The sequence below is a fragment of the Vicia villosa genome, linkage group LG2, assembly GCF_029867415.1.
Source record: "Vicia villosa cultivar HV-30 ecotype Madison, WI linkage group LG2, Vvil1.0, whole genome shotgun sequence".
Classification (NCBI taxonomy): Eukaryota; Viridiplantae; Streptophyta; class Magnoliopsida; order Fabales; family Fabaceae; genus Vicia; species Vicia villosa.
This window is the reverse complement of record NC_081181.1, coordinates 94,407,514-94,432,129: the sequence shown is the minus strand read 5'-3', so window position 1 is coordinate 94,432,129 and position 24,616 is coordinate 94,407,514. Positions and strand designations below refer to the sequence as shown.

At 31.0% G+C, this 24,616-nt stretch overlaps 2 protein-coding genes across 2 annotated transcripts; one reads left to right on the top strand and one right to left on the bottom strand.

Moving 5' to 3' along the window:
- Positions 1 to 11,506: 11,506 nt before the first annotated feature.
- Positions 11,507 to 14,103, top strand: LOC131646456 (protein HOTHEAD-like). The gene is made up of 3 exons (XM_058916483.1): positions 11,507 to 11,647; positions 11,898 to 12,548; positions 13,108 to 14,103. Exons 1-3 carry the CDS (start codon positions 11,539 to 11,541, stop codon positions 13,953 to 13,955), a joined length of 1,608 nt encoding a protein of 535 aa, XP_058772466.1. The 5' UTR covers positions 11,507 to 11,538; the 3' UTR covers positions 13,956 to 14,103.
- A 100-nt stretch (positions 14,104 to 14,203) lies between these two features.
- On the bottom strand, positions 14,204 to 15,118 carry LOC131646455 (E3 ubiquitin-protein ligase MPSR1-like). The gene has a single exon (XM_058916482.1). The coding sequence runs from the start codon at positions 15,038 to 15,040 to the stop codon at positions 14,336 to 14,338; it is 705 nt and encodes a 234-aa protein (XP_058772465.1). The 5' UTR covers positions 15,041 to 15,118; the 3' UTR covers positions 14,204 to 14,335.
- Positions 15,119 to 24,616: the final 9,498 nt, after the last annotated feature.

The window sequence follows — 24,616 nt, the reverse complement described above, 5'->3', positions numbered from 1 at the left end:
TATAAAAGAAATAATACTAATAGGACAGCAACATTATCGTCATAACATCATCAATAAAACACATACATCAATCAACAATCAACTCATATACATGCAACGGGACAACAAGCATTAATATCACAACAAAAATTATCAACGCGACATAACAACAATTTCACAGCTTTTAGATAATACCTATCACAACAAGTCAACAACATAAAGCAACAACTAATATATCATCATCACAACTCAAGATACAACATAGAATGCGACTCAATTACAATGCATATGCATGTGGTACCATTGGAGCAGAACTCCCAACTTAAAAATGGAGCATAACTCCCAACTTAAAAATTTCCAATCAAGGCCAAGGCATAAGCCTTCATCACAGTTTGCCATCAAGGCCAAGGCATAAGCCTTCATCACAGTTTGCCATCAAGGCCAAGGCATAAGCCTTCGTCATAGTTTGCCAATCCAGGTCGTCGCAAAATATGCAATGCATGTGACTCGACACATGCAACATCACAACAACAACACATCAACAAATAGTTCATCATTAACTTCACAACAACAATCATTCTTCGCAAAAGCATAAGCCTATATCACCATTGTTACCAATAAATAGCGGTAACTCATCATCAATTCAGCAATGGCCATAGGCCTACAACTTAATTCTTGCCAATTATTAGAGACAACACAACATATACTCATCACCTGCAACTCCGCAGTTTAACAACAATAACATATCAATAACAATAATGCAACTATCGACATAATAATTCCCACAATTCTCTTACACCATGTATACATTTAACACGTATATCATTAAAAAATCATCGTAGATCATATAAACATTTGACAATAGCGTCACAACAACATCAATATATATCATAGCAGTATAACAATAACTTCATCACACAACAACCGCAACGATTACATTTTTCGAATTATACCAAACACCGCATAAACCTTCGAAAAAGCAATTAATCATAAACAGCAGAAAATAATCATCTACTGTCACAAAACCTATTTTTATTAGGTAGTTCGTTACGTTAGCTTTCCAACGCTTCGAACGGTGTGCGAATCGGACTCACGAAACTCAAGTTATGAATTTTTTAAGTTTCCAAAATTCAGCACTAACATAGCTACGGGTTTGATCATGTTTTGCCCAAAAACCCATCCGAAACTTCAATTTAATTCACGAAACTCTTATTTTAACTTAGTTATACCTATTAGAACTCATTGGTAGCATAAAAACTAATTTTCGCGACGATGAATTTCGCACCAAAGTTTCTAGTTTTCACTATTCCTAACCCAAAACAGAATTTTTCGTACACTATTCCATCATCAATCAAAACATCACTAAAATAATAACAGGGTACATATATATCATTTCAAATCAAACATACATCATAAATTCATCACTTTCTACCCAATTCACCAAGAACTCTTCAAAACCCCAAAACCCCATAAAACCCTAACCTATCTATATTCAAAATTCTAGATCAATCGTAATGAAAGTTATACTCCCCATACCTTACAATTGAAATCCGAATTCTCTTCCCCTGAATTCTGCAGCAATCCTTCCAGAGCCCTAGCCTTCTTCAGTCTTCCCCTTCAGAGCTCTTCTCACCAAAAATACGTGAAATCAGAATCGTGAAATAATTTCTCTTTTTTTTATTCTTATTAGACCCTTAATAATGTTTTCTCAATTATATCCTCACTTATCCCTTCACAATTACCACAGTGTACTTCAAATCTCTACTCACCCTTATTTTAAATAATAATAATCTAAATAATGCAATCTATATTATTATTATTATTATTATTATTATTATTATTTAAATCTAAATAACTCTAATTATATTTGCCTCTCACTAATACTCCATAACTTGTCGTCATACTCCACAACATATATCAATGAAACCATACAATACGTCATATAATTCATCACAATACACCAATAATCATAAATAATTAATTAAATAATTAAATATGAATTTTGGGGTGTTACAACTCTCCCCCACTTAGAATATTTTCGTCCTCGAAAATTTATCTGATTCAACTACTCCAACTACTTATTCCATCCGACTAATCAACTCTCATCACCGAAAGGCAATCCCACGTATGATACAACAATTCATAACATCAACGGCGAAAACAACACGAATGCTACTTAAGTAACACACTTTACAACTTAACATCACAACACAAAGAGTAACTAACTTAAGAATTCTCTGGTTTAAGATCTAGAACACAACAACATAAGAACACACAACTTAAACACGACATCAACGCAACAAACCTACCAACATCGTTTTTACTCACGTATGAACAACTGCACTACACCACGCATTCGCTGCGCACTTTGATTACTTGTAAAGTATCAACTCTACCAAGTTTACTCCAACTTTCAATCACCAAAACCGACATAATAAAGATTTTCGACTTAACTCTTCGAAAGTTCTATTCCAACAGGTATTCTACGCTCTCGTAGTTACCGAATACTTCAGACTTAGATCCGTAAGACAACACCTCGGAACATTCAACATAATTACAACGACGACTACTTCCAAATCTTGGATGAGATATTCATATACTTCCATGAACTCCCAATTGTCATAAAACATAACTACAACTTTTCCATCTTTTAATAACACATTCTCCAAAGTCGTCTTAAACACATAACAACATTACAACCACATATGGTACATGGGTCCAACTAATCCTAACAAGATAACTCATCTTCTTCACTTCCAACTAATTCAACATACCAAACCACCGATTCCTACTTATATTGACATAGTGCTCCATAAATTCCTGTCTGAATCAACACAACCGAGTAACTCATCTTTTTCCAACCAAAACCGCACTTTAATAAACCAACTTATAATTTCACTTCTTTTAATAATCACAACTCAACTTTCAAATATTCTACGCGCACTTCTTCTGATTTTATAACAGCTCAAAACATTCACAACAAACACCAGTTCCAACTAATCCAAACAAATATGGAAGATACGCTTCATACTCTAAACATACACCTTAAGGTATACTAGCCATTCGCTTCATCACAAACAACGACTGAAGTTATCTAGAACTCGACTGTGAGTCTCCATACTACTCATTAATCCAATTGCAACCTCATGCTATATGCTTATATACGAGTCTCCATCGACAGATCAAATAATACTCAAGCGCTCGACTTGACTTCAACCAATTCAATGTACATACTATACTAGTTGGCATGACACATCTATCCATCAATTATGATTCCGTCTACTATCAACAATAGATTAAGGGTGATCAGTCCATCAATTTGTCAATAGACAATCGGTAACCATAACAGTGGCATAAATAATCATTACCCAACGACAATAGCGTATTTCAACTTGTGCCCAAAGTCCGTAAGCATAATGTTCCGTCAATTCTCTAAGGTCTACCAACGTCTTCTTAGTTTCCTCAATTCCAACCTCGCCAATGACAAAAAAACAATCAAAATCCAATACACATTCTTATACACGCTCGTAGCACAACACAATTATCAATTAAACATCCTTCTAACATCGGGAATTGCTATTGCATCAAGTATAATCCGATTCGGTTCGCTCCAATTGCAACTTTCGTCCAAGTTAATAATTTCAACAATGTTAACCAACCAAACGTCTTTCTTTTATTCTCTGAACCTTTATAATCCACCTAGTTTCACACTTGGCCTCATTCAATTCACAACTCAACAATATTATCGCGATCTCTCTTGAATTCGTTCTCCTCTCAACAATACCATCTCATAACATCGTCACTATAATCATTCTCATTCAACATAAATTGCATCTCTATGCATTTTTCGATACCGTCGCATTCTTACAAATACCAATGTTTCATTACTTATCAATATTTTACATTCTTCTTCACCTTTTCAATTTTCTGCAAGAATCACCCAACTTTAAACACAATTATCTCTTCCAATACACACCTCCCAAGCACAAAAAATTTTTCCAAAATGAAGGGAATTTCGTGTAGATTCCAGAACATCAAGAATCGCTCAAATCCGAGTTACGAGTAAAAAGTTATCATCCTTGCAATGAGACTGGTTCAGAATTCCCGTATGCAGAATTTTCCAAAAAGTAAGCATCAGACCCAAATATTAAAACGCATTTTTCTCCCTCTTCACAAACTTCCTAAATACAAATCTTATATGCAGACTGTAGGGAATTTTGTAAGCTTTCCAAAAAGTCCAGAATCGCTTTAATCTGAATCACAAGTAAAACGTTATGCCCCTTTTACTGACAGTTGCTCCATAATTGCAAAAATCAGAATTAGAGATTGATGAACATAAGTTCCATCTCTCTCTCTCTTGCTTCCAAGATCTACCAACATCCTTTCTTTTCATCCAAGTATGAAAATCACCCGACTATAATCCAACTATACTCAAGACATAGCATCTACAGAATAAATCCATCAACTATCATTTCCATTGGAATAATTCCTCATTCTCAATCAATTCACCGTCCATAATCTACGCACATCTCAAACTCGAATGATACGAATTCATGAGTCCATACTCTCGCCGGTTCGCAACAACATCGCTTCAATAACGTTTGCACTCTTACCGTCAACATCACCTTGAACCAACTTCAAAATACTAACAACACATCCGGGAGACAAGCCTCTCCGCCACTTATTTCAAACCAACACCTGCACACAACGACTAAAAACTAACAAACAAGTATCGACAGTGTCTCACACACATGTCGAGTACTAAGGGACAAACAACATTAGACAACATTGGCCGGACAGACCGACTTGCTCTGAAACCACTAATATAACACCCTTCTAATCCCATAGAAAATACACTAATTTAAATACACTATATCAAAGTACAACACACAAAGGTGTCACTTTTCTTCATAAAAATTCATAAAACGTAATCCTGCTCCGTAACACGGGTTCTCAAAATTATCACTTTCACACTTTATAATTTTCATCATAAAACTTCAAACATCACAACGGAATTATCATCTCAAAAATACTTTTCTTAAATACTTCAATAAAGATTTTACCGTCAAACTTCACAATTCAAAAATTTTGCTTAAACAATTTAAAACAAGATAAAACATCTCCATACATCATTGTCAACATATAATCTAGTTCAAACGATCCCAAAGACCCCGATGTTACATATCAGAGCAAGACCCTCTATATGCGGAATAAAACAACTAAAACTCCAATAAGCTATCTCGAACTTCTACGGATATTCTTGAGCACCTGCGCATTGCCCAGATAGGGGGAACATTCAATAGGCAGGGTGAGTATTCACAATTCATTATAAAAGATATAAAAGAAAGAATACTAATAGGACAACAACATCATCATCATAACATCATCAATAAAACATATACATTAATCAACAATCAACCCATATACATGCAATGGGACAACAAACATTAATATCACAACAAAAAGTATCAACGCGACATAAAAACTATTTCACAGCTTTTAGATAATACCCATCACAACAAGTCAACAACATAAAGCAACAACTAATATATCATCATCACAACTCAAGATACAACATAAAATGCGACTCAATTACAATGCATATGCATGTGGTACCATTGGAGCAGAACTCCCAACTTAAAAATGGAGCAGAACTCCCAACTTAAAAATTGCCAATCAAGGCCAAGGCATAAGCCTTCATCACAGTTTGCCATCAAGGTCAAGGCATAAGCCTTCATCACAGTTTGCCATCAAGGCCAAGGCATAAGCCTTCGTCACAGTTTTTCAATCCAGGTCGTCGCAAAATAAGCAATGCATGTGACTTGACACATGCAACATCACAACAACAACACATCAACACATCAACAAATAATTCATCATTAACTTCAGAACAACAATCATTCTTCGCAAAAGCATAAGCCTATATCACCATTGTTACCAATAAATAGTGGTAACTCATCATCAATTCAACACTGGCCATAGGACTACAACTTAATTCTTGCCAAATATTAGAGACAACACAATATATACTCATCACTTGCAACTCCGCAGTTTAACAACAATAACATATCAACAACAGTAATGCAACTATCGGCATAATAATTCCAACACAATTCTCTTACACCATGTATACATTTAACACGTATATCATTAAAAAATCATCATAGATCATATAAACATTTAACAATAGCGTCACAACAACATCAACATATATCATAGCAATATAACAACTTCATCACACAACAACCGCAACGATTACATTTTTCGAATTATATCAAACACCGCATAAACCTTCAAAAAAGCAATTAATCATAAACAGAAGAAAATAATCATCTACTGTCACAAAACCTATTTTTATCAGGTAGTTCGTTTTGTTAGCTTTCCAACGCTTCAAACGGTGCGCGAATCGGACTCCCGAAACTCAAGTTATGAATTTTTTAAGTTTCCAAAATTCAACACTAACATAGCTACGGGTTTGATCACTTTTTGCACGAAAACCCATCCGAAACTTCGATGTAATTGGCGAAACTCTTATTTTAACTTAGTTATACCTATTAGAACTCATTGGTAGCATAAAAACTAATTTTCGCGACGATGAATTTCGCACCAAAGTTTCTAGTTTTCACTATTCCTAACCCAAAACAAAATTTTTCGAACTACACTATTCCATCATCAATCAAAACATCAATAAAATAATAACAGGGTACATATATATCATTCCAAATCAAACATACATCCTAAATTCATCACTTTATACCCAATTCATCAAGAACTCATCAAAACCCCAAAACTCCATAAAACCCTAACCTATCTATATTCAAAATTCTATATCAATCGTAATGAAAGTTATACTCCTCATACCTTATGATTGAAATCCGAATTCTCTTCCCTTGAATTCTGCAGCAATCCTTCCAGAGCCCTAGCCTTCTTCGGTCTTCCCCTTCAGAGTTCTTCTCACCAAAAATACGTGAAATCAGAATTGTGAAATAATTTCTCCTTTTTTTATTCTAATTAGACCCTTAATAATGATTTCTCAATTATATCCTCACTTATCTCTTCACAATTACCACATTGTCCTTAAAATCTCTACTCACCCTTACTTTAAATAATAATAATAATCTAAATAATACAATCTATATTATTATTACTATTATTATTATTATTATTATTATTATTATTATTATTATTATTATTATTATAAATCCCACAAAATATAATTAAAATTATTTAAATCTAAATAATTCTAATTATATTTTCCTCTCACTAATACTCCTCAACTTATCGTCATACTCCACAACAGGGCCGGATTTGGGTCTGTGCAGTCTGGCCTACTGCACAGGGCCTCAAAAAATCCAGGGCCTCAAATTTTTACTTTATGCTAGTGATAAATCCAGCCCAATCAATTAATAACTCTAAAAAGAAATAACAGCCCAATTAACCAATTCAGAGTCAAATAAAACACAGTATATTAGCCCAGCCCATAAAACATGCACTGTATTGGTTATATATATATATATATATATATATATATATATATATATATATATATATATATATATATATATATATATATATATATATATATATAATGTGAGTGGTCATTATACTGTACACGACATAATAGCTAGCACAGGAAGATTAAAGCTGCGCTTGCCGTTTCCTAAATTATGAGGTTCATCACTTTTTTATATTTTTTATATTTCCATAACAACTACTTTTTTATATTTTTTATTATTATTATTATTATTATTATTATTATTATTATTATTATTATTATTATTATTAGTAGTAGTAATAGTAGTTGTTGTTGTTTTAGTGTTTTTTCATTGTTAATTTATTATAAGTTATATAAACTCTTGAATATATATAAATTCATAAAAACTATTTTTTCATAATTTATTTTTGAAAATTTTAAAAATTTAATTTTGAATTGTTAATTTGTTAAATTATAATTTTATTTTTTGATTACTTATTGTCTTTAATTTTTTTTATCGGTTCAAATTTGGCGTTCTCTATCTGATTTAAACTCAACATCGTGCATTTGATTAAGAACAACAAGAAATATAACTATTTTCAATGTTATTTATAAGGATGACATATTTTTATTTAAATTTTTTATATTTTATTAAAGGTCCATTTTAAATATTAGAACAGGGCCTCCTAATTGTTTGAGACGGCCCTGCTCCACAACATATATCAACGAAACCACACAATACATCATATAATTCATCACAATTCACCAATAATCATAAATAATTAAATATGAATTTTAGGGTGTTACACATTGAATCAACTTACCAAGAAGACGGAAATATTTACATGGACAGAATAATGTGAAAGAGCTTCCAATTTATGAAAGGAAAATTGACCACCTCTCAGGTGCTTATTTTGCCACAATTAAGGGAACCACGTGAAGTTTATTCTAATGCTTCTTATCAAGGTTTGGGTTGTGTTCTTATGCAGCATAAGCATGTGGGAGGGGTATGCTTCAAGGCAATCGAAGGTACACAACAAGAACTACCACACACATGATTTGGAGCTTGATGCTATTGTCTTTGCATTAAAAATATGGAGGCATTATCTGTATGGTTATACTTATGAGGTTTTCAATGATCATAATATTCTAAAGCACTTATTTGATCATAAAGAGTTAAATATACGACAGAGAAGGTGGATGGAAGTTTCAAAATTGATTTATGTGTTTCTTGATGCGTGATCATGGAAAGAATGATTTTTAAAACAAAAAATAATAATATTATGTCGTAATAAATCGGTCATGGTGCATTTTGAGTTTATTTATTTATTTTCAATTGAATTAGAAACGCGATGATTTTCTGCTTAGGAAGTTTGGATTGATTAATTTTTAAAATCTTTTATTTTTGTGTAAACAAATTTATTTTAATATTTACTTAGTAATGCCTTGGATTAAAATTTGTTGCTTACATGAACAATCTACATGAATCAACCGCTAGGCTTCAAGGACCCGGTAAATCTTCATCATGTGTGTCTTCTACATAAATTTTATATGGGCTCAAACAAGCTTCTCTATCTTGGTACGAGTGCTTTATTAATTATGTTTCATCTATTGATTTCTCTCAAAGCAATTGCGATCACTCATTCTTCATCTATCAGAAACACACTCATACGGCCTACAACTTATTATATGTTAATGATATTATTCTTACTACTTTTTCTGATACTCTGAGGGAATATATCATTTCACTCCTCAATTAAGATTTTGCTATGAAAGGTTTGAGACCCTTGAACTTCTTTTTGGGTATTGCCGACACTTGTCATCCGAAAGGTCTATTTCTCTCACAAAAGAATTATGCAGAAGAAATTCTTGTGTATGCTGGAACGTATCATGCAAACCATGTATCACCTTAGTTGACACAAAACCAAAGATGAGTGACCCCGATAGCACTCTATATGAGGATCTATCTCTTTACTGCAGTCTTGCAAGTACTCTTCAGTATCTCACTTTCACTTGACCAGACATTTCCTATGCAGTACAACATATTCGCCTCTTCATGCACAACCCCATAAAAGCCCAAATGCATGCTCTAAAATGTATTTATTGATATATTTAGGGCATATGACAAAATTGTTTGCATATTTATCCCTCATATATTGCCTCCTTAATCTCTTATACAAATACCGATTGGGGAAGGTTCACTTATACCAGACGTTCTACCTTTAGTTATTATGTGTTTCTTGGTGATAGCTTACTTTTTTGGTTTTCCAAAATGCAACCTATGTTATCTCACTCTAGTATCGAAATTGAATACCACGACATCACCAACGTGATGTCTGAATCTTATGTTGGTTACACAATATTCCTCTCGAAATACATTCTCTCATTCACAAGGTCACTTTGATCTATTGTGACAACGTTAGAGTAATATATCTCTTTGGAAACTTTGCCCAACATCAGAGAATGAAACACATCTAAATCAATACTCATTTAGTTTTAAAAAAAATAGCTTGCAATCATGTTAATGTTCTTTATGTCCCCCCATGATAGCAAATTGCAAATATTTTTATCAAAAAGTTTTCCTCTAATATTATTTTGGGACTTCAGTGACAATCTCAGTTTCAGTTAACCTCTAGTGTCGACTATGGAGGAGTAATAGAATCTGTTTATATTTAATGTATAATAATTTGATGTAATTATAGATATTATTCATTATTAATTTTCAAAGTAGATTTTAGTAATAGTTATCATTAAAAAAATACATCAATGAAAAGAAAAGAATTATTACTTGAAGGAAAATATATTATAAAACAGTAAGGTACTTTTAAATTAGGATGGGGTATAGAAAAAAAGAGGTGTATGAAAGGAAAAATTTTAGGTATAGGTGTCAATTTATAGGTTTGGATTCTCTAACTTCAATGCCTTAAGGATATTACTAAAGCATAAATAAATAAACTATCTTCGAAATTCTGTATTTTTTTTTTTTAAAATTTATTTTCACATAAATTTTAAGATACAGTAAAAATTATATCCCTAAAATCTTAAAACACTTGCTAGTAAGATATTTATTTAGTTCAATATATTTTTCTCAACATCCTATTCCCCACCTGAAATGTGAATGAAGTTCTACCCAAATTATCATTGCATTGCAAATGAATTCACACCTACATGCTGTTATTATGTCAATAGCATTTGACCATGGCACATGCTCTATAATGATTTTCATTTTTTTTATCAAATAAATGTAATGATTCTAATTAAAAAAATATAGGAAATAATACATTTTTATTAATTAAAATAACATTAATATAATTATTTTATAACTGAATACCAATAGAAATGTTGAGTCAAAACTCATCACGCAGGCTAAAGACCCAATTACGAAGAAGCTCAATCATTAATCCGAGATTATAAGTCGTACTCTATCTTCATCGCGAATAATTATTTTTGTTGGATATCATTTAACGACTCTCCACATTACATGTTGGAAAGCAAGAAATTCCTAAGTACTTTAATCACATCTCGTATATAAGATATGTCACGCGAAACTAAGGTATTTTCTAACCATAATATCACTTTTTACTCGGTAACTAACTTAACCCTTGAACTGCAAACATTTCATGTTCACGCTGTATTGGAAGTTTACTTTAACGTACTAAGATTGTATTTCACTAAACATAAACGATTGTGAGCTCAATTCCTATTATCTGATAATAGATTTGAAAGTAAGTATCTATATAACTAACATTAAAAAACATAGCTTATATTAATTTGGTAGAATCCTTAAAATTCAAACTTCAAAATCAACACATTATTTTAATGACAACCACTTATGAAATTCAAGGTTAGAGAAAAACATCATACCTTTTAACAAACAGTGGTTGTCGCCAGCTAAACAAACAATGAATGATTAAGTTTTTACCATGCGCATTTTCTAAACATACTTGATTATACAAACTTTAATCAATAAGTCTCACCAGCTTGAAATTGAAAACAATGTATTTATAATAACCCACATTTGCAAGTAAATCATGTTTTTCCTCATCTCACAAATCAAATGCATTAACTAACTGAAATACCTATTCATGGAACTTCCACACATCAAACATGTCCATAAGCATAACCCTCTCACATTATTGTTTTTGTTGTTTATACTTGCAAATTGTGGCAACTCTTTTCCTTCTGAACCTCAAGGTATGTCTATAACCTACACGAGTCATACTCGCGTGATTGTGTTCAATTTATCATAAAAAAAATTATAATTTGCGTATATATGTAATATTTGTCTGATTTTTGTGTTTGTGTCTTATGGCGTGTCTGGTCTTTGACATGTGTCAGTGTCTAAAACAGGCACGACATAGACTCGTAACCGTCTTTTAGATGTTTGCTTTCTCTATAAACTTGAAACATGGTTTTGACATTTGATTACATTTCCACAATGTAGGTAAAAGACAATGGCACATGACTTCAGATGTTGAAGAAGTAGCAGGTAAATCATATGACTACATTATAGTTGGAGGAGGAACATGTGGTTGTCCATTAGCTGCTACACTATCACATAATTTTTCTGTGCTACTCATAGAAAGAGGTGGTTCACCATATGGAAACCCCTTGGTGATTGATAGAAGATACTATGGTTTTCCATTGATTCAAAATGACAACCACCATATGACAGTAGCACAACGATTCACCTCGCAAGACGGTGTTAGCAATGTAAGAGGAAGAGTTCTCGGTGGATCGTCGGCTATAAACGGTGGATTTTATAGTAGAGCGAGTGATGAGTTTGTTGAGAAAGTTGGTTGGGATAAGATGTTAGTTAAAGAAGCTTACGAATGGGTTGAATCGAAAGTTGTTTTTCCTCCGTATTTTCTCACGCCGTGGCAATCTGTTGCTGAGTTTAGTCTTCTTGAAACAGGAATTTTACCTTACAATGGTTATAGTTTGGAGCATGTCAAAGGAACTAAGATTTCTGGGAGTGTGTTTGATGGATTTGGACAGAGACATACCTCTGCTGATCTTCTAGAGGCTGGAAATCCGAAGAATCTCACTGTTCTTGTGAATGCCACAGTTAAGAGTATCATCTTTCATCACAATGGTAAGTAGAAAAAAATTAAAAACATTTTTGTGGATACTAATATGTGCACGGTTTTAAGCAACTGTTTTGTAACGACTAGATTTTTTATGTCTCGATGACTGCATTGCAACTATAATTGTGGCATTCATCATCAACAATTTCAGGGAACCTGTCACGAATCCAATGTGATTGGAATCGAAATTGTGGCATCATCTTCCACAATTTAAAGGTTCCTACCACGAATGTAATAGTCTATGATTCAAGATATTCAAATATTTTGATCTACAGTATATAATACTGATTGTAGTCCGACACGTGTCAATATTTGACACGATAGTATTATATGCCATGTTTTATATCCATGTCTGCTCAAGAAATCGTGACTGCGGAAAACAGCCACAATATAGGCATATCTTTGCACAATTTAAAGGGTCCTATCACAAACGCAATAGTTTGTGATTCATGATTTTCAAAGATTTTGACCTATTATAGCACTGATTGTAATCCAACATCTATCAATATTTGACACGCGATAGCATTTGATGTCATGTTTTTGATTTTGAACACTCAAATATTGTAGGTGACAAGAATGAAATCAGTACCAAAGGCATCAAATTCATCAAGAGTAATGGAAACTTAGATGAAACCTATGAAGCCTACATCAAGAAACCAAAGAACTCAACTTCAAGGGGCGATGTAATATTATCAGCAGGTGCATTAGGTAGCCCTCAACTTTTGCTGCTAAGTGGCATAGGACCAAAAGAACAACTGAGAGCCTTCAACATTCCACTGGTTCATGAAATCAAAGAGGTTGGTCAAGGAATGCAAGACAATCCTTGCATAGCAATCTTGGTTGATTCCAAGCCAGAAAACAGGCCTCCCGATCCTCCGCAAATCGCAGGCATAACCCAAGACTTCAAAATCATAATCGAAGCATCAATATTTCCCTTAAGCATCAACGAATCAAGGGTTAACATTGCTGCGAAGATAGCTATGCCATTTTCAAGAGGGTATCTCGAGCTAAACAACACAGATCCAAGGCTTAACCCTTCTGTAAAATTCAACTATCTCGAAAATGAAAACGATATGGTCGAATGCGTTAAGATGACGAAACTACTAAATCGAATTGCAAGGTCGAAGTCTATCGCGTTTTTCCTCGGCGAGTCACAGCAAAACAAATTGGCATCTACTGAGTTTAATCTGAGAAAGTTTTGCAAGAAGAATGTGAGAACTATTTATCACTATCATGGTGGTTGCAATGTTGGATCAGTTGTTGATAAGAACTACAAAGTTTATGGTGTAAAGGGATTAAGAGTATTGGATGGCTCAACTTTTTCTGAGTCACCAGGTACAAATCCTATGGCTACACTCTTGATGCTAGGAAGGTATCAAGGACTCAAGATTCTCCAAGAAAGGGAAGCAGATTAACTGTGATGGCTCAATTGTTTGAATGTCAAAGAAAACACATAATATGAACTTGTTTGTTAACTGATTCAGAACCATGTTTATTAAGATCTTCTAACTAATTCAAAACCCTAAATCTCAAGCTTCTTTACATGAAATGAAAAATATTAATTTTAACCATGATCTTTCAATTGACAATTGTGTATTTCAAATTTCAATCGTTTTTTATTCATGTTTGATAGTATTTTCAGATAACAACACATTCAAAAGAATTCAAAGAAAAGTAAGCAAAATTTCATTATTTATTTCCACATGTAAAAACAAATTTGTGCATTTGAACCCTATACATTTCCATCAACAAATTGAAAAGATAAAGCAGTATCATTACAAAACAAAAAATAAGATCAATTCCCAATTTCATCACCATCACCATCTCTAGGGCTTGATGAAGAATCATTTGAATCACCATCAGAAGTAGCTTGATTTTGATCATGATTTCTCCTTCTCCTACTAATAGAAAAACTAACCCAAACTTCACCACCAACCCTTCTTCTCTCTCCACCTTCTTCTCCTTCTTCCTCTTCTTCATTTTTCTTTCCCTCCTCTTTCTCATCAACAGGCATCTGATACCTACAAACAGGACAAGACCCATGAATCCCTAACCACTTCTCAATGCAATCACCATGAAACCTATGCTCACATGGCATTTCTCTAACAACCCCACCAACCTCAAACTCTTCCAAACAAACAACACACTCTCCACCATCACTTTCTTCAATCTCAACCCTTTTCATACCTTCTATCGACTCCTTTGAAGCTGGTGGCTGGCTATTCTTTGTGGTCCTTTCCAGTTCGTGAAACAGAGTTTCCAGACTTGAAACTCCTTCCACTATAATCATGCGCTGTGTCGAAGGGTTCACCAAGATGATTCTTTGACGGTCGGAATCTTCGGTGCTCTCTGATTCTTGATCTGGGTTGTTTCTGTTTCTTCGAGTTGGAGAAGGGTGGGAAAGACCTTGGATGAAGGGCAATAACACAGACATGTCGCTGTTTCTGATCATTCTTTCGAAGTTATACGAAAGCTCAGAATTTTCAGATTCGGAAGCCATCAAATCAAAAATCAATTCAAATGAAAAACTTTTGAAAGAGAGAGAAACAAGAGAATGAAGAGAAAAAGTAAAAGATTGATGAATAAATATAGCGTGAAAAAAACAAGAGAAAGAACGTTGTAGAAGGATCGAGAACGTTGTTTAGTTACTACAGTACATTCTAGTACATGTGATTGATTTGCTTTTTATTTGAAAGGACCGTTCATGTTATTTATTTATTTATTTATTTATTTATTCATTTCAATCACTACCCTTTTATAGCGGCAAGATATTTAAGATTATGATTGAGTTATGGTGGATAATACCAGAAATTTTGTAAGATTTTATTTTTAAATTTATTCAATAACTTATATAATTTTTTTAATTATTTATTGATTTTAAACTAGTAGTTGTACCCGTGCGATGCACGGAAATTATTTCACTTTAAAAAATTAATATAAAATTAAAATAAATAAAATAAGGGTAATGCTAACGAGTGCCCCAGGGGCACTGGTTAAGAGATTAAAATGGTAAGTTGAACATTATTTAATAAAGTAAAAAGATAAGTTTTTTACCTAAAATATATGTAATCAATGCATGAAAACATAGATAATTAACTTTTTTTAAGAATATTGTGTATATTCAATGCATTGAATATATATATTTTCTTTATTAGGAATGTTTAACCAGTGCCCCTGGGGCACTCGTTAGCATGACCCATAAAATAATAATAAATTATATATTTAAAAGCTTTAAATAAAATACGGTAATATGATAAAAATATAGTAGTATAATAAAAGCCCAAGGTAAATTTTAAAATAAAACTATTTAAAATAGTAAATTTTATATTTAAATTTAAATTTATTTATTTATTTTTAAGGTGTAAAATATTTATTAAATATTAATTATTTGTAAATAAAATACAATGTATAATATGAAAAAGTAAAAATAAACATTATCCTAAATGATATTAAAATTATTATTTAATAAAAAGCAAATTAAAATGTAAAACAAATTATTGATAAGAAGAAAAATTATTGCATACTAAACGCACAACACAAAAACCAAAATGAAAGAAAAATTCATGAAATAAAATCTCAATAAAATATTTATTTATCGAAGTAAAATTGGTTGATAATTGTTAAACATATTTATTTCTTTTTACTATACAGCAGATTAAAAATAATGGGAGTGATTGTGATTGAAAATCGTTACAAAATTTGTTAAAAGGGATATTGAGTTAGTTTTCTTAAGTCTATAATTAATGATTATTTTTATTTAAAATAATAAAATAAAATTTGAATTAAAAAAATACCTATAGTTAGTAAAAGAATAGTTTAAACAAAAGTAATGTGAAAATAAAGGGAAGGATAATGGAGTTAGTGGATGAAATAACAATTAGTAGTATTGAAAAATTAATAATAAATATAAAAATTTGTTTATTTAAAAAAGTAATAAATTTTAAAATAACTATTTAAATTGGTATTAATGTCAATTATATAAATTTAAAATAATGAGTAGTAGTAAATTGAAATTGGTATCAAATTAGTTGTACTAATGTGAAATACAATTATATAAATTTAATGTAGCCACTTGATTTTAATTTTTAATTAATGTAACTTTAAATGATTTTAGTAATAATATTTTTTAAATTTTGTTTAAAAATTTGTAGATACAACTTGCAAAGTTGTGATAGAGGGTTGTGCTCAACTATCTGACCATAACGTAATATGGATCCTTTAATTTGAACATTAATTTAAAAAACAAACAAAAATACTATATGAGAAATTTACAATGTGATATTTGCAAATGAGTAAAATGATAAATTTGTCAAAGTGTCTAACCTAATTAGCATTATCACTTACAAATTGGATATATATATATATATATATATATATATATATATATATATATATATATATATATATATATATATATATATATATATATATATATATTTATACAACATATTTAATCATAAAAAATGGATAAACTTATAAATTATTCAAAAATAGTAAATTAAAAAACAATTATATTAGGGAACAATAATCGAAAAATAAATTAACGAAAAAATAGTGAAGAAGAAAAAAAAAACAAAGAAAATAGAGAAATGAATTAAGAGAGAAAGAAGAAGAAATCTAATAGTCAACGGTGCAATAGATGAGTGGAGAGGTAGTGAAAAGTTACTCCACAATGTAATATCCTGTTAATTCTCTTTATTACCAAATATCTTATTAATTATAGCAATGGAAACATGGGTAATGAGAATTCTTCAGTGGCTTGGTCCTTGAGTATTGTGTAGCTTTAACTACATCACAATCAGCATAAACATCCATTGCAATTTTTTAATCCACTTTAAGAGGAGTTAAAGCACTGTTAAAATCAAGTTCATTTTCTCCAGATGCAAATATTGAATACTACGCAGGATAGAAGTAGAAATTTAGAAATTTAGAAATTTAGAAATTTAGAAATATAAATGAAGATAAAGGTAAAAACAAAAGGTCAAGAATATATAAACATTTTCTTAACTGGTAACAACTTTTGCAACATGCTCTTTAAACTAATTATAAACAAATATGTACATATATGATATGGTTGCAAGAATAATATGAATCTACTTTTAATATATAAAAAGAAACTACTATCAAAATTATAGATAAAATTTATTCAAAATATTTGAGTTGAATTCCTCTGAACGATACTTTACATTGTCAGTCTCTTTCCTTGATAAAACAGATGTTTAAGACAACTTCACATGCAAATTACATATTACTACTATATTAAACAATTCCAACGTTCTACATAATTATGCAACATTTTCGCTTAATATTTTCGCTTAATATATTGATATATTTTGATTTAGATACCATGATATATTTCAATATAGTCAATATATTCAATGGGAATTTATCACTCATACACAAACTTCTCAAAATATATTTTATGCATAAATATATGTTTAAATATCTATCTCTTTAAATATCATGAATGTTTATGCATTTAGATGAGAATAGAAAAGAAAATTAATGTTTTGACATGCCTCTGTTTTGCTTAGATGATATAGCAGATATGAAATGGACAGTTCATTCAACTCTTCTTTGTATTCACGTGTAGCTATTTGAACTCAACTGAAACAAAATATATGAAAATAAGATACTTGGTTTTAAAATTTTAAATTTTCACACTTTAAAATATATTGTTCCCTCCAAATTGTGTTGCGATGAATTAAATTATTTACTAATTAACAATCATTGTGCTTAGAATGCAAGAATAATTAAAAACACACTTAAACTAATAAGCACTCAAACAAAATCAAAAACACCTACCATAAATCGTTTGCAACTTATTTTTAACTGCACTAACACAACCTTCATGTGTCATATCCACCATATTCTCCATCTATAACATCAAATAGCAACAAAACTCAAACGATTAAGTATTAAACTAAGTATCTTAATCTAGCATCATAGCTAAAGAAACTAAAATAATTTGAAATTATAAATCGAATTAATCAAAACAGAGTTTCTTCCTTCCTCTCTTAAGCACAACAACAACTCATTGTTATAAATAAAAGTGATAATAGTACTCTCTTAACAACATCAACAACAACAACAACAACAACAACAACAACTGGTGACAACACTCATGAAACATGAACTGAAATAAAATCTAATTATATAAAACAAGCTTGAGCTAGCACAGTCCTTGTAGTTCGGAAGATATGAAGTAGAGAGAGATTGAGACAACAAACTTACGATTTTCAAAAAAAGTTCAGGATGCTCAGATCCTCTCTTTTTCTCTTTGAATCCATTTTTTATTTTTTTATTCTCAAAAACATGGTTTGTGTTGCTGATGAATGAATTTTGTGTTTGGTGTGTTAAAGTGAAAATGACCAAGGTGAATGTTTGAAATTGAGATGATGAAAGTTATGGAAAATAAAGGTTTGCTCTTTGAATGTTGTATGCACCTGAAAGTGTTTTAGAACAAATAATGTACTTTCTTCCTAAAACATGGTGATAAGCCTTTTAACTTTAATTGTGATTTTTTGGTTGCTGCATGCATTGAGTGGTGCATTTTGAATTTGCATTGAAAAATGGTGAGTCACTTTTAAAATATGCATTGTAAAGTGTTAAATAATAATTAGTAACTATGACACAGTATTTTAAAAAATTTTAAAATGGTTAAGAATGCAAAATGACGTTAGAACATGAATAATCATGTTTAATTAGTTTCAACTTGCAAAATGACAAATGGTTCATAATTATTATAGGAAAATCTGTAAATTAAATAAGTTGATAATTTTGCGGTTTGATTTTTATGGGGAAAGGGAATTAGGCTGCCAATGTTTTGGAAAAGGATAATGAAAATGAAAGGTCATAAACAAATTATTAAAAAAAAAAAAAGTGTTATGCAAGACCGAAGTATAATAATTTTAAAAATATTAAATTAAATTATTAAATTAACAATTATAGTAAGATTTCCTAATGTAGAAATAATAAAAATAGTAAACTCTCTATAATTGTGACACTTGTCAAAATTGCCAAAAATCTCATTTTGCTTTATTATATTGTATGATATTGAGCAATTTTTTATAAAAAAAAATTATGTTTTTAGAGATAGACTCTAAACAACCGCTTACTTTATTCAAATTTAATTATTTAATAAATAAAATAAATAAATTTTATTTGTAATAAAAGAAGTTGAATGTTCTGTTATATATACCCGCCTATAAATTTGTTCTTTCATTTTAAAATTATTTTATCTTGAAGTGTATATTATAATTTAAAAGAAAATTAACATGTATTTTTAGGATATAAATTATAAAATCCAATATAAAAATTTTGATTTTGTAAACTATTGACTTCCTTTAACAAAATTTTTGATTTCGTTAATATTTTTAAGTTTATTAACTTGTATACTTAGGACACAAGTTAACTTGACTTTATTTTATTTTTTGAAAAAACTTTGACTTTATTTTTTTCACACTCTTTTTAGTTATTAATATTTAACAATTTATGTTTAGATTGTTTATATATAGATCAGATTCATCAATTATTCTTGTAATTTTTTTTAAAATATTGATCGGTTGTGATTTAAAAAAATTTATATTTTAGATACATTGAATAATCAATGTGTCATGTATAATATATAGATCAAATATATTGATTATTCAATATATAAAATAAATAAATAAATTTATAATAAAATTTGAAGAGAGTATAGTATAATTATTTAGTTACAAATTTTATTTCTTATTTTAGTTATCTCATATAGAGTGACTCAAGTAAGATTAGTTTAGGTTGACCAACGACCCAGTACGAATATTAATTCAATTGTAGGCTCTCAGTCAATAGACAGGCAGACTCTCATATTAAAGTACATTTATTTAAGTAGAGCATCACCTTCTTTCTAACCACCGATATGCATTCATAGACATCTTGCAACTCACAATGTATTCTTCGGTTACAGTTCTAACCATCATTCAAGTATAAATGTGACTTTGTAATGTGTGATTCATTCATTCATTTGCAAGTTCCACTTCTTACACTTTGTTGACTTTTGCATTGGAGTGGTAACTTTGTAGGTACTCCCCCCCCCCCCCCCCCCCAAATATTCGCTCACTAGAGATATCTTCCATAGTGTCAAAATATATTCTCCCAATCTTTTCCACTAACCATTTTTTGCAATCATTTCATCTACTATAAGTGTTTCTGTTGCCAAGTTCTTATCAGTCTTAAACCTCTCTAAAATTGTTTCTCATGACTATCTATGATGGTAGGATTCAAGGAAACTCAGTCTACTACTCACTATAACGTCATTCCCGCACTTGAGATTAGATTGACGATCCAAATGCTTCAAGATATTGTCACATCAGTTCTGATTCTTACGATAACATAACAACTTCAATTACAATACATCTGATCTTGATCACTTTGTCTTCAACGCCACACTAGATTCCTGAATCAATCAAAGAGTCTTCTTGTCCACCTTCATCATTTCAACAACATTTTATGCTTCATCTCTTGCATCAACCTCCTATTCTGCCACAACTTCACTCTTTTGAGCCATATATGTCACGGAGTATCCACAACTCCAAACAAAGTAGGACATGCATAGTGCAAACGAACTCAGAACGAACATCTACAATTTAGTTCAGGAGCAAAATGTGAATCTCATTAGTAAAAGATTCCTCGACATATAAGAGAATATGCAGAGGAGCTCTCCCGTTGACGTCACATCACATCCAGAAAAGTTATCGAAAATATGTCAACGCCACCACCAAAACTGCAAATCTTCTCCTAATCACTTGGGAAGCGATGATATTAGTCACACATTTCCCGAGGATCGCCATCTAAAGAAAACTTTCTCACACTATTCTCACGGGGGAATATGAACAAAGGTACGCATTATGCCTCTTCTCACGACAAAAATAATCCATTAATCAAGTATATTATTGGTTGCAGAATCCTGAAATCCCTAGAGAAATCACCAAAACTGAACAATTACAACAGAACCAGGGATTCTGAAGAGCACATTGGGCATGTAGACAATTTTCTTGATTATCACTATGCTACAAGTGCAATGAAATGCAAGATGTTTGTTTTGACTCTCAACAGATCTTCTATAACGTGGTCCAAAACTTTAGAGGATGTTCCAATTGACTGATGGAATACTTTATATGAAGTTTTACATCATAATTTAATGCATGAAAGTGTCAACCAAAGACATTGTTAGTCCTTAGTAAGATTCACCATAAGAAGAAGGAAATCCTCGGGTAGTATTTTGATAGGTTCACAGAGGTGTTTGTTGAAGTAGAAAGAACTAATAATGGTCTGAAGTTGTGGATATTTGGCAAAGAATTGAGTTTAAACTATATGCTTCATGAGAAATTGGTGTAATACGGTGAACTGACTTTAAAGAAATGTCGCGGTAAGCAAGAGTCGCCACCGACTTTTATTTTATCCAATTGGAAAGGCAAAAAGAACAGGAAAGACCTTTGAAAAGACTTTGAGTTCGGGGGGTAGGTTATATAAAGGGAAGGTTTAAAGCACCCTTTGTATCCATGGTTATCCATGGGCTCTTAATTGCTTAGCTCACTTGTTTGTTTGAATTGTTTGAAAAGTGTCGTGTGTGAATTGAAAAACTTTGTTAAGGACTTTAGCTTGTAAATAAGCATAGCCTTGTTTTTGAAAGTATTTGAAAATGAGTGGGAAAAAGAGTTTTGAATTTGAAAAGAGTAAGCAATCAGGAGCACCTATCCTAAGTTAGAAAAATTGTTCTTTTAGCTTTTCGGTTTGAAAAGGCTATCCATACCATGAGAGGGTAGGAAGTCCTTTCATTGGATGTTAAGGGTCATCGAGAAATTATCGTTCGCCATAAAACTGTCCCTACCATATAGAGTGTAGGTAGTCTTTAGGGAAGGATAGAATAGTCATTTAGGCAACAGGCGAGGATACCTTAGCAATTGGGACAATCATCATTTACCGAGGCAACTTCGAGGGACAAGATCATTTTCGTTAAGGCAACTTCGAAGGGACGTATGATCTTATGATGATTTATGAACTGAGGGCAACATTTGCTTTAGGTATCCTCGGAATCGAGGGACTTGACTATTTTAGAATCATAAAAAGGCAACAGGCAACAAGGCAACAAAAAGAGATTACCCTAAAGGTGTGTGTGTGTGTCACAATCAGGTGATTCAATTCAGTTATATTTATCTTATAATTTAGGCAAACTAAATTTATTAGCAGGCTTGTCACTCCCTAGATTACTAACCACGCAGTATAAAAGCGTAATTAAAAGGTCCTACGCTATTACAATAAACACCTGTGGGCAGAAAAATAAAGGCAGGAAAATAAAATCCTAAATCTATTACAATAAACACCTGCAGAGGCAAAATAATAAAAACCCTAAACTATTACAATGCTTTGGGGCAGATACAGAAATTAGGCAAATGAATAAAATAAACATAATAAAAGGCAAACCCCAAACGGGGAACAAGTTAACCATAGTTAATAGAATAAATAAGGCAAGGCAAAAAGGCGAATAAAAATAAAAAGGCAAAAAATAAAGGGAAATTAAAAGGTTTTTGAAAACAACAGGACGAACCTGATTTTTAAAATATTTATAATAAAAAGGGTTAGTAAAAACAGTGATTAATAGTCATGATGAAAAATAGTTTGCCAAAAATAAAATCAGGGTTTGAAAACCTAAAAATAATTAATTAACCTAAAATTATATTAATTAGTCTAAAAATAATTATTAGCCTAAAAATAAACTAATTAACCTAAAATAATTATTAGCCTAAAAATAAATTAATTAGCCTAAAAATAATTATTAGCCTAAAAATAATTATTAGCCTAAAAATAAAGAAATTGATAAAATTCTAACCCTAATTCATGAAAATGGACAACATCTATCTATTATATATTTTAGGGTTAATGGATAAAAAAGAGATTTTACCAAGGTTTTCAAGGGCAATGAAGCAAACAAATAAGTGTAAGGAAGAATTGACACCTGATCCCTTTGGCCAAAGGAGGTACCTTGATTTGGCCAAATACCAAAAGGATTTTGGCCAAATATGAATAACCTTGATATGGCCAAATACCAAAAGGGTTTTGGCCAAATATGAATAACCTTGATATGGCCAAATACCAAAAGATTTTTGGCCAAAAAAGCAATTGGGGTACCATCCACTTGGTCAATCCATAGAAAACCTGTTCATAAACCAACACAATGTTACGGTTAAGAAAACAAATGGAAAAATAGAAAAGTGATTAAAATAAAATCAAAAAAATATAAAAATCTGATTATAAATCAAATAAAATAAGAACACGAAACTACAAACTTTTTTAGATTTTTTTGAAAATATGAAAATAGAAATTAAATCAAATAAAATAGAAAAAATAGGAATTTGCGATTTTGAGGGTCAAAATCCTTTAGATTCTATTCTAAAGGAGTATTGTTCTACGATTTTTTTCTGAACTTCTGGAAAAAATTCGGAGCAAATCGAAACAGTAGTTTCAGAATTCGACTGATAGGCTGGAAAATTTATTACTGTGCTCCAGCCGGAATTGCAACCCTGAAGAAGGAGAAGTAGGAGAAAATATTTTTTGTGTTTGTGAGGAGAGAGGGAGAGAGTAAGGGTTAGAATTGTTAGTTTTTTTTTTAAAAGTGTACAAAATGACTCAATTTATAGTGTAAAGTTAGGTTAAAATAAAAAAGGAAAAGATAAATTAACATTAATACTATTGACATAACAAAATTATTTGTTTTGATTTTATCTAAAATTAGAGAGAATCAAATCAAATAAATTTTAATGCCAATTGACTTGGACCAAAAGCTAAGCAACAAGTACTATTTTATTTTTGTTTTTTTTAGCTATAAAATACATAAAATAATGAATTATAATTAAAAATTAATATTTAAAAAAAATTAAAAGAAAAAACGAAAAATTAGAATTAAAAACTTATTTTTTGGATTTTTTGAATATTTTATGATTTTTGGTGATTTTTGACTAAAAAATGCATAAAAGTGAAAATTGACTATTTAAAAAAATGCTTATTTAATTAGTGCGAAAATTTAAATTAAAATAAT

Excerpts from the sequence above, each read along its gene's own strand:
- LOC131646455 (XM_058916482.1), bottom strand. The coding sequence starts at position 15,040 with ATGGCTTCCGAATCTGAAAATTCTGAGCTTTCGTATAACTTCGAAAGA.
- LOC131646456 (XM_058916483.1), top strand. The coding sequence starts at position 11,539 with ATGGAACTTCCACACATCAAACATGTCCATAAGCATAACCCTCTCACA. Across the intron at positions 11,648-11,897 it reads TTTTCCTTCTGAACCTCAAG|GTAAAAGACAATGGCACATG; the intron begins GTATGTCTATAA and ends TCCACAATGTAG. Across the intron at positions 12,549-13,107 it reads TATCATCTTTCATCACAATG|GTGACAAGAATGAAATCAGT; the intron begins GTAAGTAGAAAA and ends CAAATATTGTAG.